We start from the raw sequence: 16,163 nt of genomic DNA on the forward strand, positions 1-16,163 counted from the left end.
AGTTGTACCCATAGCCGAAATAGGACCTGCACCTATAGTAGAACCCACAGCCTAAGATTGGGTACCTTCAGCTTGGGACACATCCATGTTGGAATCTATGTTGGTGGAACCGGTTGCCATTTCGTCTTCCGAAAGAACCAAACAAAAAATTAGTTTCCACAATATAACAAATATAAGAAACTAATTAGTTCAGAGATAATCAATATAGGAAACCAAATTTCCTTTTTGAAAATCTGTTTTAAGCTTGTAGGAAATTCAGTGTATGTGAATAAAATCGGGAAATGTTGTCTTTCTTCTCGTCAATTTGAATAATGCGCAATTAAAAGACTCCTAGATGAGGAGGGGGGTCAGAACCGGACTGCTTAAATTCCAAGCTTTTCTTAGATAGTTTAGGTCTTTGTGACAAAGCCTTTCAATTTAGCCCTCCTGAACCTCGTGTTCCTGACTCTATGTCTTGACTCCTGGTATCTCAGCTTAATCCTCTTGGATTTGTGCATCTGCTACAGCTCTCGATCTCAGGCATCGATTTATCTCCAATGGATCAAATGAAGAATTCTTCATTCTTCCAATGGAGCCTCGTTCCGCAGTGCTGGAACTCATAGAATCTCTTCTCGAAATTTCAGTAATTCTGAAGGCTAATTAGCAAAGGTTGGTTTTGGTGTTTGATCAACGATCTTCTGTATTTTGATCTCTGGTTGGATGTGAAAATATTTGGCGCAATATATATCTCAATTAATGGAATAATTTATGGTTCAAAGAAATATCTTGGCTTGGAAAGATTTTATGAACACAATGATATGGTGGTTGAAACTCAAGATCAAGGAACGATAATTTGGATAATATGATTCAAAACATTTTTGGAATGTTCATAAGAAAGGATTTATATAGGGAAAATTGTTTAGGATGAAAAGGAAATGAAAATAACATTGCAAGTTGCAAGCGGTGACTAAGAATTTGGAGCTTAATTGCTATTTAATGCCCTTTAGACTTCTAATTGCATTCCCTTGATCATATGTGATCTTCTTGGACATTTTTGACGTCTTACACTCCTTCAAGATCTATACTATCCTTAACTATTTTGACTTGGATTATAACTCTATAAACTCCTAATACAATTCAACTAGGACTTGATTTTGACTTAGGAATTGTTAATTACAATCTGGACTTAACACCTTTAATAATGGAATATCCTCCAGGATCAAGTGGGCATTCACCTAAAAAATAAATTGTAAATATAATTACTGAAAATGAAAGAAATAATTCACCATGCAAATGGGACTCACTAAAAGACCATGGAGCACACTACATATGTACTTCTATCTCAAAATCAAGCATATATACCACATCTGCCAAGTTCTTCATCCTTCACATACAATAGGCAATAAAAACTTAACGTGGTAGGCATTCTTCCAATAATAACATCTCTCTGCAAAATATAAAATAATAAATAGGCTTCTGGATGATAATTATCATACTTTATGCACATCATTTTATCCAAATGCCCGAATATTCCACCAATAAAAAAGAGGTTAATTGAAATACCTTCGTTTGGGTTTTTTTTGAACCACGACTTCCTGTAATATACTCCATGTTTAAAAACTTAACGTGGTAGGCATTCTTCCAATAATAACATCTCTCTGCAAAATATAAAATAATAAATAGGCTTCTGGATGATAATTATCATACTTTATGCACATCATTTTATCCAAATGCCCGAATATTCCACCAATAAAAAAGAGGTTAATTGAAATACCTTCGTTTGGGTTTTTTTTGAACCACGACTTCCTGTAATATACTCCATGTTTAAAAACTTAACGTGGTAGGCATTCTTCCAATAATAACATCTCTCTGCAAAATATAAAATAATAAATAGGCTTCTGGATGATAATTATCATACTTTATGCACATCATTTTATCCAAATGCCCGAATATTCCACCAATAAAAAAGAGGTTAATTGAAATACCTTCGTTTGGGTTTTTTTTGAACCACGACTTCCTGTAATATACTCCATGTTCACATTTATTGGAGCAGCATAGCTGAGATTCATGTAGTAATAAATCAAAAACCAGGAGTAGAGAGGTTGAACATCAAGTTAAAGCAATCATCCAGCAAAAGCAAATTAAGGAATTTTTTAATTTTTTTTTCCCTTTTCTAAGTTAATAACAATAAGTACGAGAAGAAGGTAAACATTGTTTGCAATGAGATTGAGATTGGCCACAAGAATTATTTTTCCTTGTCATTTCGTTTAGTTTCAATTTTGAAGATGGAACAGGCCATCAAACAAAGTTAAAACTCAAAGGGCAATTATATGCATCAGACTTGATCAAGTGTACAGCCTAATTATAGAAATCCCGAGATATATGAAAATATTATATATTATTGTATAATGGTATTTGTACCTTATTTGGATTAGGTAAGTTTATATTCCTTGTTAGAAGGTTACCATTTTTTCGTTTTCCCGTTTTTAATATATATTGAGGCTCGTGGGGTTGTAAAGATTTAGAATATTTCTCTTCAATATTCATCACTGCTTCTATATGGTATCAGAGCTAGGGTCATTCCTGACCTAGCCAAAAATCTCCGATGGCAGAATAGTTAGAAAGTAACAATCATACAATGACAAATTGAGCCTCAAAATAGTGAAGCAGAATCTCGTTCAACTATGGGCTCGGTGGGAATAGATAACTCTTCATTCCAACTCACTGCAGAAAGATTGAATGGAAAAAATTATCGAGAATGTGCTCAATCAATTAAGCTCATTATTGATGGGAAAGGAAAACTGGGATATCTTATCGGAGAGAAGAAGCATCCCGCCTCAACCGATGCAGCCTTTCTGTAGAGATAGAGGTCAGAGAACTCGTTGGTAATTGTGTGGTTGGTTCATTCCATAAACCCATCAATTGGAAAAACTTATCTCTTCTTAACTAAGATGATTTTAAACTAAATATAATATGTATGTGTTTGAATTCCCAGTCTATCTATTATTATCCTAATTCTAACTTAGTTATGTAATTTAGTTTAATTCATGCATGTTTGACAATTGATAATAATCGTATTATATTTAACTTTCTTTTTTAAGATAAGTTAATTCTGTTCTAAACATGACTCGATCATTAGTCCAAATTCATATAAATAGAAAGTATTCAATTACATGCTTATCTGGACAATTGCATACACAATATATGTTATTCTTAACATCTATTGCTTGTATGCTAATCAGGCAATGTTTTATTTACTGTGAGCTTCTCAACACTACAAAAAACATATAATTACCATATTGGTTATTCAAGCAATTAAATAATTCAATAGACATGCATAATTAGTCAAGAAACACAAGAATTGCTAAACTATTTATGTTTGAATTAAAAATAAATAAAAGGTTCATCTTCATCGAACACGAAGAAAATCTAGCCTAACATGCCTATAATGATGAAAACAACAATAAAAATGGAAAAGTATTACCCGAAATTTATGAATATAAGAGATAGATATTCTTGTTCTTGGTCTTCAATCCCAAGATTTGATTCTTCAACTTCTTGATGTTTTTTAATTCAATCCACGTGCTAGATTTGTTCTCCACTCCAATTTATAACTTTATATTGAATTCCCTCATTTCTTGTTAGATATTTTCATGTGTGATATTTGAGAGGTAAGAGAAAGATTCCTCGATGTGTAGCCCTCCTATATTTATAGTCACCAAAAATTAGGTTGAGATCGCGTCAAATTGGATTCCATAATTGTTTATATTAGAAAAGGAAAATTGGTCCGTTTGGCATCCCTATGCGCACACGGAGACACAAGCAGCATGTACGTTTCATTCATGCACTTTAGCCTCAGGTTCGTTGAAACCTTGGTTCGCGAACGCGTGGCTTTATTGGCTGCGTGTGCGCTCTTGCAAAACTTTTGTTATGCTTCCTTTTGGTCCCCGCTTTCGTCTAATGTGCCTCTTGAATCATTTTTTGATATGATCCTGGTCCTTCATATTCCGATTGCAGCTAATTGAATATATGAATTCTCCAATCATTGTTTTATGGTCCGAATCAATTATTAAATATTTGCACTTTGGTCCCAAAACTTTGGATTTCTTCATTTTTTTTGTGTGCATATTTTTGGTTCCTTTCTTCCAATTTGAGGTCAAAGCTGTGAAGTCTAACCATGCCAAGGACGAGGCAAAGTTGGTATCTACCTTAGCAGAAAGTACTCTTCTCAAAACGAAGTCCATTTATCATAGTCAGGTCATCGCTTTAACAAATCATGTGGAGAATTCGAATAGTCATCAAAGAGTAGTCGTCGAGGCCTTGAAGGTGGCTAATAAAGAAAAGGAGAGTCGAGGACCTAGATCGGGGGTTTGTGTGAGGAGTTTGAATACTTGAGGTATCAACTTCAAACTGTAGGGGAGGATGCAGTAAAATCCATATCAGTTCACTATTTAAACATTGTGAGTGAATAATCACACAAATCAGTTAAGTACAAATGGAAATTAGTTAAGTACAAACGTTAGATTGCTATTATTGGTTTGGTCGATGTTCTTCTTTACTTAAGATCTTCACTATGTAAGTGAAGATCTGAACACATTTCCAACACACACTGCTTCAACCTTTGCAACGAATCTTTTCTGAATAAATCACTATTTTGGGAACGCTCTCTTCACGTCTGCACACTTAAAGAAGGAACAAGTTTCCTCATGCACGGGTAATGACGCGCATGTTTGGTAGGGATTAAAAGTCAATTAAAATCAATTTTTTGATCGTTATTTTACTATTTCAGCCGTAATTTTTGAATTATTCTCTCATAGGTCAGATCCAGTTTATCTCTAACGGTCAAAAAATCAATTAACAAAATTCCTACCAAACAAACACTAAATTGAAATGTAATTTCCAGTTATGGGAAGTTTTACAATCTTTTCCTTATATTAATTATAATGACTATTGTGAGAATCTACATATTCTTTCATTATTGAATCACCTAAAGGTACAAGTTTTGCTTCAATGGAGAAAATATGGTTTAAGGATGGCAAAGCACTCTAGTGAATGTATTCGGTTGTAAGTGTAAGTGTTATACCCTAGATCCAATCGATTTAGGTTGTAAACGCTTTTAATATATTTAATGCATTTGATTTTGGCGAGATCTATTATTTATTTAAATTAATTTTGTAATAAATAATATTAAATAATAGAATCCGAAGATCCAATTTTTAGGTAATCTGTTAATCACAAGGAGTTGTGATTGTGAGATACAAATTACATATAATTTGATCTTGAATAAACCATGGTCGTAAGTAATAACGAGATACGGATATCGTTAATACAGTTAGACCATCATGTGTGGCATTTCTTACTTGTGAAGTAAGTAGCTGATCTCACGAGCTAAAGTGTGGTGACACTTAAATGAACACGTGGATGTTTTGTTATAGAACAAAACATTGGAGACCCGCTAAGAGATTCCACATGGATAACTATCTGAGTGTCAGTGGCTAATCTCTAACGTTCGGTAGTGGAATTGGTCCTTTGACTTGAGGTCGTCATGATACCTTATATGAGGACAGTCATACTTTGGCGGTGTTGGATGTTGCTCTGAAAGGGGCCGCTAATACGACATCGTTCGGGTACGTCAAGAATCGTATGAAGGTTGTGATTGATCAATAAATGATTCGTCATTCTTAGATAGTAGGAGATTATGATCTGCGTTTCATTCAATTAAGTCGATGATGAAATCCTTGGCCAAGGTGTACTCATAAGTCGAAAAGGAGTTTTCGATTTATATTGACTTAATAGTGGAGTGAAAGATATGATCAATGATCGAGATTGACACAATTTCATATCTCGTAATTGATCGGATCATATTGACGAAGGGATAATAGTTTCACGGTAAACGAACGAATTTGGTTTTGTCATACCACATGACATTTTTCGTCACATGTATTGCCCTGACACATTGCAAGATGTCAATCAGGGACGGCGAGTGTGAATTGACGATAAATTAAAAGGATGTATTAATTTATCAATTTTTGATTAGATCAAAAAAAATATTTCACGATGTTAGGCATCGTGGTCGGGAACCTAATGGGTCGCACACAAAAGAGAATTGGAAGATTGCAAATTGTCAATTGGTTAATTTTACAATCGTTGGATAAATTAATTAATTGAATTTGTTATTTATAATCCCGAATTAATTAATTGGATTAATTAATTCACGGACCGGGTTTAATTAATTGGATTAATTAAATATTGGACCGGATCGGGCCGGGTCCGTTTGGGTTTATATATATACACAGCTAGGGTTTGAGGTCCATAAGGTATTCATCATTCTTGCTGGCACAAGAGCGAAACCTTAGCAGTTGCAGTCTATTCTCTGTGTGGATTTCATTGGAGGCTGGACAATTGGACAGCTGTGGGAGGTAGATTCAAGCTGCTGAAAAGGAATAACACGAAGGAGTTTGCAAATTACAAGTAAAGGTATATTTCTTATCACAGTTTTTATCTAAATACAAAGCTGAATCGAATGGGAATTGAAATTTGTTAAATTCCGCTGTGCATGTTTAAGTAAATTCCCTACAATGGTATCAGAGCCAACTTTGTATTTGTTAAGAACTGTTTAACGTGTTGATTAAATTAAATGTTAGTTTAATCACGTTCATTCCTAAATCTAGCAAATATAGTTTTATTTTATTTTATTTTTTTCGGGTCCTTTTGGATTTGTTCTTGAAAAAAAAAAATTGGGTCGAGGGGCGGGCGGTGTCGCCGCGCGGCACATCGCGAGGGCACTGCTCATTGCGTTGCAAATCGGCAGCGCGAGGCGCTGCAGGTGCCCTGCAATTGGGCAGCGCGATGCGCTGTTGGTTATTTCTGACGGGCGGCGCCGCACAGAAAGAAGAAATTTTTTTTTTTTTTTTTTTTAGGTTTAGGGTTTTAGTGGAGGCGGAGGCCTCTGTTGCAATTAATGTAATTAGGGGCCCCTGGTTGCAATTACACGAAAGGGGTTAATTTGCAAATTTTAAATTAGGGACCTGTTCTGTAAATTTCGATTTTGTATGGGTCTGGTTTCAATTTGGGTAAATTTTGTAAAATTTCAAAAAGGGTTTTGATTTTGAATTTTGAATTATTTTAAAAATGAGTTTTAATATGGGTTTGACCCATACCCTAATTTTGACCCAGAATTAAAAATTTTATTTAAAAATTTGACGACTTTTATATTTTTGTTAAAATTAGATTTTAACTTAAATATTTAGTTTGACCCTTAATTGAATTTTTATTATGTTTGGGAATTTTGTCCTAAATTAAAATATTAATTCAACTTTATTAGAGTTGGACTCTAATATTAAATTAATTAAATTTTGTTTTGAATTAGCACCACTTCCCTATGCAAATTAGCACTTAGAGTATGACTCTAATTTAATAATTAATTAAAATTCGATTTTGATTAAATTACTTCACCCAGTAGTTATGGATTTAAAGTTGGACTCTAATTCGATATTTAGTTAAAATTATATTTTAATTAAATTGGCCCGTCAATTAAATTAATTAATTAATATGATTAATTAATTGTTTAATTATCTCGATCCCAAAATTTTGATTTAATTTTGACGACTATAATTGCTAGATTTATGAGACATTGTATATAATATTAGATATTATACATAGGAAACATTTATGTGATGAATGTTTGTGCCTGATTATAGACTCGACCATATGGATGTGTTGAATGGTTGATTTACTTCTTATTGTTGTTGTGGGCCTGCGAGCTCCTTATTAAATATTGGACCTGCGAGTCCGTTGTTATTATTATCATTATGGGCCTGCGAGTCCGATTTCTTTTTAGGCCTGCGTGCCAACTAGTATATGATACATGTTGCAAGTTCGGCTAATTGGTGGTGCAAGAAGAGGTGGACACCATGGAGATGGTGTATTGGTATTGGTCCAATACTATACCCCTTAGGAATTGACCAACTAGTTTTCCTTTTGACTCGGGAAAACTAGATAGAACAAGTCCATAATCATCCATACTATTATTTATATATAAATGTATTTATTCGTATAGTAGATGTATATTTAAATATATGTATATATATATGTAATTGCTTGATGAGACCATTGCACATTAGATCCCTCGTTAAAAGTTATTAAGTTAGTATTATTTGCCTTCCATCATTATAGTGAAAAACGAGAATCCTAAATCGACCATAGCTTGTTGAGTACACCAAGTCTGGTCTATTAGGGATATGTTTGACACTATGAAATATTTGATATTTCTGAATGATGGGTTTAACTTAACTAAAATTTATCTTTTGTTGAGTACACTCAAGGAGATAAGTTTTAGAGGCATGTTAAGCTAACACATAAGATGTGTGAAGACAAAAGAGTTGTCGGCTTAATGATCTGGGAGTTGTATGGAGATACAATTGATAATAAAATCTACCCAAATGTTTTATTAGGATTTGTTGAGTACACTCAAGATCTCGATACAACGAATGGGATCCCAACCCACTGTGAATCAAGTGTGGATTCAAATAATTTATGTTTGAGGGTCATGAATTTATTTTGGACAGTGGGAGCACGTTTAATTAAAGTCCATATTGAATTTATGCACATACATTGTAATACATATTAATTCTATTTTTTTTCGTCATTTATAGTTTTTGAATCATGAGTAATCATATGAATTTGAGAGGCATACTGGATGCCAACAAACTGACCGGACCAAATTTTCTCGATTGGCACCGCAATTTGAGAATCGTTCTCAAGCATGAGAAAATTGGATATGTCCTTGAGCAGTCCTTTCCAGTGGTGCCTACTGAAAATTCCACTCAGGAAGAGGTGGCTGCTTACAATAAACACAGTGATGACGATAACACTGCAGTATGTGTGATGCTTGCAGCTATGTTTCCTGAGTTGCAGAAGCAACATGAGGGTATGGATGCTTACACTATGATTTTTCATCTCAAGGAGTTGTATGATGAACAATCTCGACATAAGGAATTACCAGCAACAATGTACGGAATGAAAAAAATTGCGTAATTTATTCAGCTAATACGCAGGTTTAAGATATCCCCATCATTTTAGAAAATCGAAGGAATTGAAATGAAAAAACTGTTCATAGGTCAAGGTACATAACAGACACATCACATCATGCATAAGGTGATTTGTAGAAGAAGCTAATCTTGTATAACGACAATACAAAATGCCCCTACTCTCCCTAATTTCTTGCCAATGTTTGGCTCATGTTTATAAGTACTCAAGTCATTTTTATCCAACATTTGATGAGACCCACAAACTCATCCACCACTCATTTGTATCCGGTATGTCTTAGCTATTCATTCCTCAAAGGGAACTAAGAGAAAAATCAAAGGAAGTTTTAAGAAAACATCCAAAAAGGCTAAGGGCAATAATAAAGTAGTCAAAACAGGCAAGGACAATACCAAATCTAATGACCTATGTTATCACTGTTGAGTGAAAGGTCATTGGAAGAGGAACTGCAAGGCTTACCTCGCAAGCTTGAAGGGAAAGAAGTCTTCTGAAGCTTCTACTTCAGGTACTTTTGTTATCGAGGTCAATATGTCTACTTCATTAGCTTCTTGGGTATTAGATACCGGATGTGGATCTCATATTTGTATAAATATGCAGGGACTAAAGAAAAGTAGAGCACTGCAGAAAAGAGAAGTTGACCTGCGCGTGGGAAATGGAGCAAGAGTTGCTGCATTAGCTGTAGGGACATACTTCTTACCATTGCCTTCGGACTTAGTATTAGAATTAGAGAATTGCTATTTTGTTATAGTTCTGATCATCTCATTTTGCTGTGATACTACTTTTTTCATACTTTATAATTCAGAAAATTAAAAGAGAAACCATGAATGGGGGTTTCTTTGCAATACGCTCCCTTTACAGTTTGAAATTTGCCCTATTTTCAAAGTTCAAACAAATTGCGCAGGGTAATATATTCATATATTAGTATATATACACAAGAAAAACAAAAAAAAATGTTCAGTAACACTTAGGAGACATAAATTTCAAGAAAGACATAATCAAAGGGAAAAGGAACAAAGAAAAAAAATCTAATAGACAGATTAATGAACATATAGGGGGAAAAAAATGAAACCCTAAATAAAGCAGAAATTATAAATGAGAAGAAAATAAAATTTACTCTATTTCATTCACGAACGAACAATTATCTACCTGAGCGAAGCAGGAAGCAGCTTGCGATAGAGTTAAAGAGAAGGATTTTGCACTCGTTCACGAAGAACAGTGCGAGTCTTTATATCGTCAGAAGCCAGTGCGGCCCAAAACAAAGCCCAATCAACGTCTGGATCCATTTTTCAAACATACTGGGAATTTTTCGGAAATAACACTATAACGGTTTTCCAACTGGCCGTTTCACTAGAAATTTGAAACATCAAAATTGATTATGAAATTTAGAAATTGCTTTAGACCTATATAACATATTTCATTAATTGATTTGTCTTTTTGTTTCTTTTTAATGACGGGAGAATCCGCAGCCCCTTCAGATGCGTACTGGATAAACTCTCAAGTTGACATAATAGCTTGCAAATCACGCCAGCCAGGTAAATCGCACTAAACAAGTTCAGTACTAGGTTAGATCAAGAAAGTGTTGGTAGGGGGGATTGATTTGTCTTATTAGAAGATCTTTTGGACGAAATTTGGTCAATATGACTTCTTGAACTCTCTTACAAAAAATACAAACACAAGTAGAAGCCGTGTCAAACGGTTCTAATTGACTATTAGTATAAATAACTTAGCTAGCCTGATGGAAACTCATTTTTAATCGACCCTAGAGCCTAACTTGCGATTGTCAAAAAATCATAGGTTACTTTAACCGTTAAGTAAATTCATAAAGTGATTGTAGAAAAATATGTACCATCTAGTAGAAAATTTTGTAAGGCAACAAAATGATAACTTTTTTTATTATGCTTTTAATTTCTTCACTTATCTATTAATAAATTATCAATTTTAACCATTCTTGATGATTAAAATCTGATCAACAAATCCTTTCAACTAGCCAAAACTTTCACCTCCAAGTCTCACTAGTTTTGATACTCAAGCAAAAGTTAGAGATGAAGTGGTCATTTGTGAGGAAGATATTTGAAGAATTTTGCCTGATGTATGTGTATAATCCTCACATCCTTGAGGGAGTGGGTGATTATTTAAGGGGAAAAAAAAAATTCCCCCACCCCCCATACATTGTGAGTATTCTGTACAACAAGCAGAGTTCATATTTGAATTATATACATCTCTCTTCAAATGAAGGGGTATTTATAGATTTTTCTTCGAACTTCGAGGTAATTTGTCATTTTGAGATAACGATAGATGGTGTCTCTTTCTTGGCTATTTAGTAACTGATTCGATTACAAATGTCACACTTTTCACGTACTTTATCAGCATGTAGCCACAAGGCCGGCCTTGAGAATTTGGAGGCCCTAAGGGAAAAAATATTTTGAGGCCCTATATTTTTTTTTACACGTGTAACAATATTTTGAGGTCCTGTTGAATTGCTGGTATAATGGATTCAGACATGAACTGTTGTGTTAGTATAATAGTACTACTATGAATTTTGAAGCCCTGGGTCCAAGCCATATTTTTTGAGGCCCTAGGTGGTTGCCTAGGTGGCTTGCTCCAGGGCCGGCCCTGTGTAGCCAGCCTAGACGTAGGAACGATTCCCATTATTTTACGCGAACATTTTATGGATCCATTCCCATGGCATAATGTTTAATTCCTTGAAAGGAATTAAGTAAGATTCATAGAGCGGGTGGGGTTGGAGTTATTACATAGTACCGGAAGCCCAGTTTTAATATGTATATTAAATCTAGCACATGTTATTTTTTTTTTTGATGCGTTGTAGACATAGTGTTGCTCGAATGTCCTTTTCTTCTTTAGTGGTGGATGACGTGGCCGTATTGAGGGGACTTGCTATAATTGTTGCAGTTATTTACATGAACTGCAAGGTCTTTTGTGTTTTTCAAAGCTGGTGGCATGTACGTATTTAATTCGTGTGTCAGATATGTTTAATCGCATTCGTTCTTTTCTAATTCTGAATCCCTTAGTATTCAATGGCTACAATTGCCTGTGTAATTCGATCTGCTGCGATTTGTCTAAGCATGCAATCTGATGGTTCATATTTCTTTTTTAAACGTATAAATACGTTATTCCTCTCTGTGGATTTCTTTCTTACTTCTTCTGTTGTTCACTCCTTTTTTAGCGACTTTATCTTTAGATTATTTTTGCATTCTTCCTTTGTTATAGCCTTCATAACTTGTCTTCTCAAAGTGACTCCTATAATATTTCTGAAGATTCCGAAATTGAAAGTTCTGTATCTAGGGATTAGTTCCGAAATTGACTTGTGGTGTTACCTAAAATCATTCCTTTTTATTTAATTTAAGCAGAAATTCTTTTATATATATATATATATATATATATATATATGTTCGAGGCTGGCTCAAATCTTCTTAATAAGAGTGGTAGTTTGCAATTTAGGGTTAGTGAGGCTCATGAGGCTTTGAATGTTAGAAATAAAAAGGCTTTTGAAGCCTCAGAGATATTCTCTAATGATATCGAGAAGGAGTTAGGTGAAATTCAACACGATTTTGGTAATAACATAAATTGATTTTCCTGAGCAATTCCTGTAACGCCTCAAAATCTATTTCATTTTGATTTTATAAAAATAGACTTGAGGTGTTACCTAAAATCATTCCTTTTTATTTAATTTAAGCAGAAATTCTTTTATATATATATATATAGCAATTTAAGTGAAGATTTTCGAATTAAATAATATCTTGAATACTACGATGTCAACCCATAAATTTAGATTTAACATAAAACGTAAATTGCTCGAACATAAAAGAAAAACTATTAAACAACGTGCATAGATTTAACAAAGGATGTTTTTCAAATATAAATTTAAGAGTAAGTATTTTTGAAAAAAGAAACACTCAGTAAGAAATACGTGTATATTCCTATTAACATGATATAAATATAAAATGACATGGCATACCGCATTTCTTAGATTTAGAGCGAACTTATCGCAAAATCCAATAGCTCATGAAGTTTCATAAGAATTCCTATATCCCGTAGGATTTATATATTTGACCAAACAATCTATCCCGTAGGATTTAACATATTCGACCTAAGGGTCCATTCAGAAGAATTTAACATAAAATCAACCTGAATGCCTTATAGTATTTCATGCCAAAATTATTATAAACATCAAGAAATAAGAAATTATCACTTTGCATTATGTATTCTTACCTCAATTGACATCAAAATAATATTAAAATATGAGTTGTAGGATTATATAAACATAAATTTCTCTAATAGTATGGTGTGGGTGTGTAAATTGTGGAAGAAAGGATTTGTTAACTTTTTAAAGTAGCACACAATCACTTACATAGTATTCAATGACTAGCGGAACGTCAGCCACTACCTTTCAGTTAAGGAAATGAAATGTTAGTCACCATAATTAGGGCGGAGCCCAATGAGGTCTAGTGCAGGCAAATGCCTGCACTGAACCCTTTGGGCGACCAATCATAGGCCCATATTTTTTTTTTATTTTAATTCTCCTCGGTCCAGCAAGAAGTGAAGCCCGTTGATTTAGCCAATACATTAACCATTTGAAGTTTAACATTCAATCCATTAGATTCCATCCATCAATAGATCCACAGCGCCTCCTCCTTTGTCGCCGACTCTCAGTCCAGGTGCTGTCTCGACCTTCTCTCTCCTATTTTTCTGTCCTTGTTTGCTGACCTTGTCGCTGATGACTTGGTCAGCGAACTGGTAGATTTGTTCTAACGTATTCTCGATCTGCAACTTCAAGAAAGCTTTCGAAGCTAATTTGGGGTTGTTTGGTAGATTTTACTGCAGGTAGAATCTAGTAGACTTTCCATATGGGGAGGGTGAAAGGGTTGTTTGGTAGGTTTTGTGGGTGAGATATTCGGCATTCAACCTCAAGGAAAAGAGTCCTGGGATTGAAGAAACCATGAAAATTAGAGCAAAGAGAAGAGGAGAGTTGGAGTTGAAATTTTGTGTCCATGGGTTAGTGAAGAAAAACAAATCATTTACTCTATTCGGATTCCACATCCTCTTTAACAAGTGGAGGTAACTTTTCCTGCACGCCCGATACTTGCAACATTTATGTAATTTATGCTCTATTTTCTTCAGTTGAAGTCACTTCTTTAGTTCTTTTGCTTCTAAGGTGAAAGTATTGTATACTGTAAACGCCGAAGTCAAAAGTTAAGTCCGTGGTTGGTTTGCCGTTTTCGGCCCATTTTCCGTTTTTCATTTTTGAAAACGTGGAAAACGCGTTTGGTTCGTTGTTTTCGAAAACGCATTTTCGAAAACGAGTTAAAATTTATAACTGAAAACGCAAAATGACTTTTTATCGTTTTCAACGTTTTCAGTTATAAATGTCGAAAACACTCAAAACGCGAAAAACGAAAATTAAAAATCGTTTTGAAATTGAAAATGAAAATGAAAAATAAAAACGCAAACCAACCACTACCTAAAATTTTCTCTGCTGTTTTTATTAATTTCTAGTGTAGACAAATAGAAGAAATCATTGGTGCAGATAAAAGAATTGCATCCCTTATTACATATGTTTGTGTATAATTGTGAATGGGGTGACATCTGGTGGTCTGTTCAGGGACAGGTGTTTCGATTGCTGGCAAACATTTTAGGGAACATTTTCTTCCACCTAGATATCTTTCTAATATTTTGCACGTGCACAAACGAAAGTATCTCCTCTTTTAGCTTGACATATACAAGAATTTATCATTCCAATTATTGGTCTTATTTTGTTTTTACTGCATCATGGATGTTGATGCCAGAAAGCGCCGTCTTTTTAAGGTGCTTTTTATACACGGCCAAACATGCTGTGTATAATCATCAATAAAACCACCCAAGTTTTTTCCTTAACAAAAGAGAGAGCACCTCAGTATTAACCACAACAAAAAACCAACAAAGGCTATTCTGTATAAATCAAAATGCATTCACAGAACATTAACCTCCAGTTGTCATCTTGACGAAAAGACTTGAAACTGACCAAAAAGGCATGTTTAGCACGAGTTGATGTTATACTTGCATTACTCCATTAAGAGAGAGTGACCAAAACAGACGTCTCTACTTTTGCCCCCCTCAAAGCCAGGCAGAACGAAAGTGACGAAAACCAAACATTTGCTTTATCAAAGGCATCTCCTACATTTTAACGGGACACAGAATGTTGATGGTCACCATTCATCCCATTTATTAATGAAATCATTCCACATTGCTGCTGCAATTGAGTCTCTTCGTGAAGATGCCATCTGTTCTTGAATTGAGAAACCCATTTGTGGATCAGGTTCTTCATCAAGAACAGGAGACTCCTCAGTCGATCCTGCTTCAATGCTATTAAACAGCCAATCATTTTTCTCTTCTCGTCGAATGTGATTGTGCAGTACGCATGCAGCTATGACAAGATCCCTCTGCGTGTGGAAAGCATACTGAGGAGGAAGTTTGAGAATAGGGAATCTTATTTTTAGAACATTTAAAGACTTCCGCATGGCATCGCTTAAAGATGCATGACGGTGATTGAACAATTCCTTTGCATTCCTAGGTAAAAGATTTGCACCCCTATATTCATGCAGGTGATACCGAACTCCTCCATATGGAGCAATAAATCCCTCCATATTACTGTAACCCGAATCCACAAGATAATATTTGCCTGCCATATAAATGTTAGTGTACGCATTCAAGAATAGAATATATCATCATTAAACTAAGGAAACACAATATAGGAAGATAAGCAATCATTATCAACCTTCAGGAACCTGAGGGAAGTTCTGATCAGGATCCCCAAGGACAGCTTGAAGCACACGAGAATCTGGAGCTGAGCCTTCCCAGCCAGGATAAACAAATATAAACTGGAGATCAAATGTGCAGGCTACCAACACATTTTGTGTTAGAACACCCTTTCTATTACGAAATCTAGATTGATCTTTGGCAGGCACCTGAGCAGGGATGTGCAATCCATCTATGACCCCAATGCAATCCTAAATGGAAATGTCTCTAGTAATTAACACCTTTAAATCTATATTGAAACCAAAAGAAAGATGTGTTCAGATAAGCACCTCAAAGTAAGGATAGAATCTATTGCTTTGCAGGATCTCTGCTGGAGTAATGAGAGG

The 16,163-nt window shown here is 34.7% G+C and overlaps 1 protein-coding gene across 1 annotated transcript; it reads right to left on the reverse strand.

The window, feature by feature from the left end:
* Nucleotides 1–14,890: 14,890 nt before the first annotated feature.
* On the reverse strand, nt 14,891–16,157 carry LOC111367321. Its single transcript, XM_022988132.1, has 3 exons — nt 16,107–16,157; nt 15,797–16,028; nt 14,891–15,700 (listed from the first exon to the last, which is right to left on the reverse strand). Exon 3 carries the CDS (start codon nt 15,663–15,665, stop codon nt 15,228–15,230), a length of 438 nt encoding a protein of 145 aa, XP_022843900.1. The 5' UTR covers nt 15,666–15,700; nt 15,797–16,028; nt 16,107–16,157; the 3' UTR covers nt 14,891–15,227.
* Between the last annotated feature and the right edge of the window lie 6 nt (nt 16,158–16,163).

This window comes from Olea europaea, chromosome 18 (genome assembly GCF_002742605.1).
Source record: "Olea europaea var. sylvestris chromosome 18, O_europaea_v1, whole genome shotgun sequence".
In the NCBI taxonomy this organism is placed as follows: Eukaryota; Viridiplantae; Streptophyta; class Magnoliopsida; order Lamiales; family Oleaceae; genus Olea; species Olea europaea.

Bases quoted from the DNA above. Each gene is read 5' to 3' on its own strand.
- LOC111367321 (XM_022988132.1), bottom strand. From the start codon at position 15,665: ATGGAGGGATTTATTGCTCCATATGGAGGAGTTCGGTATCACCTGCAT.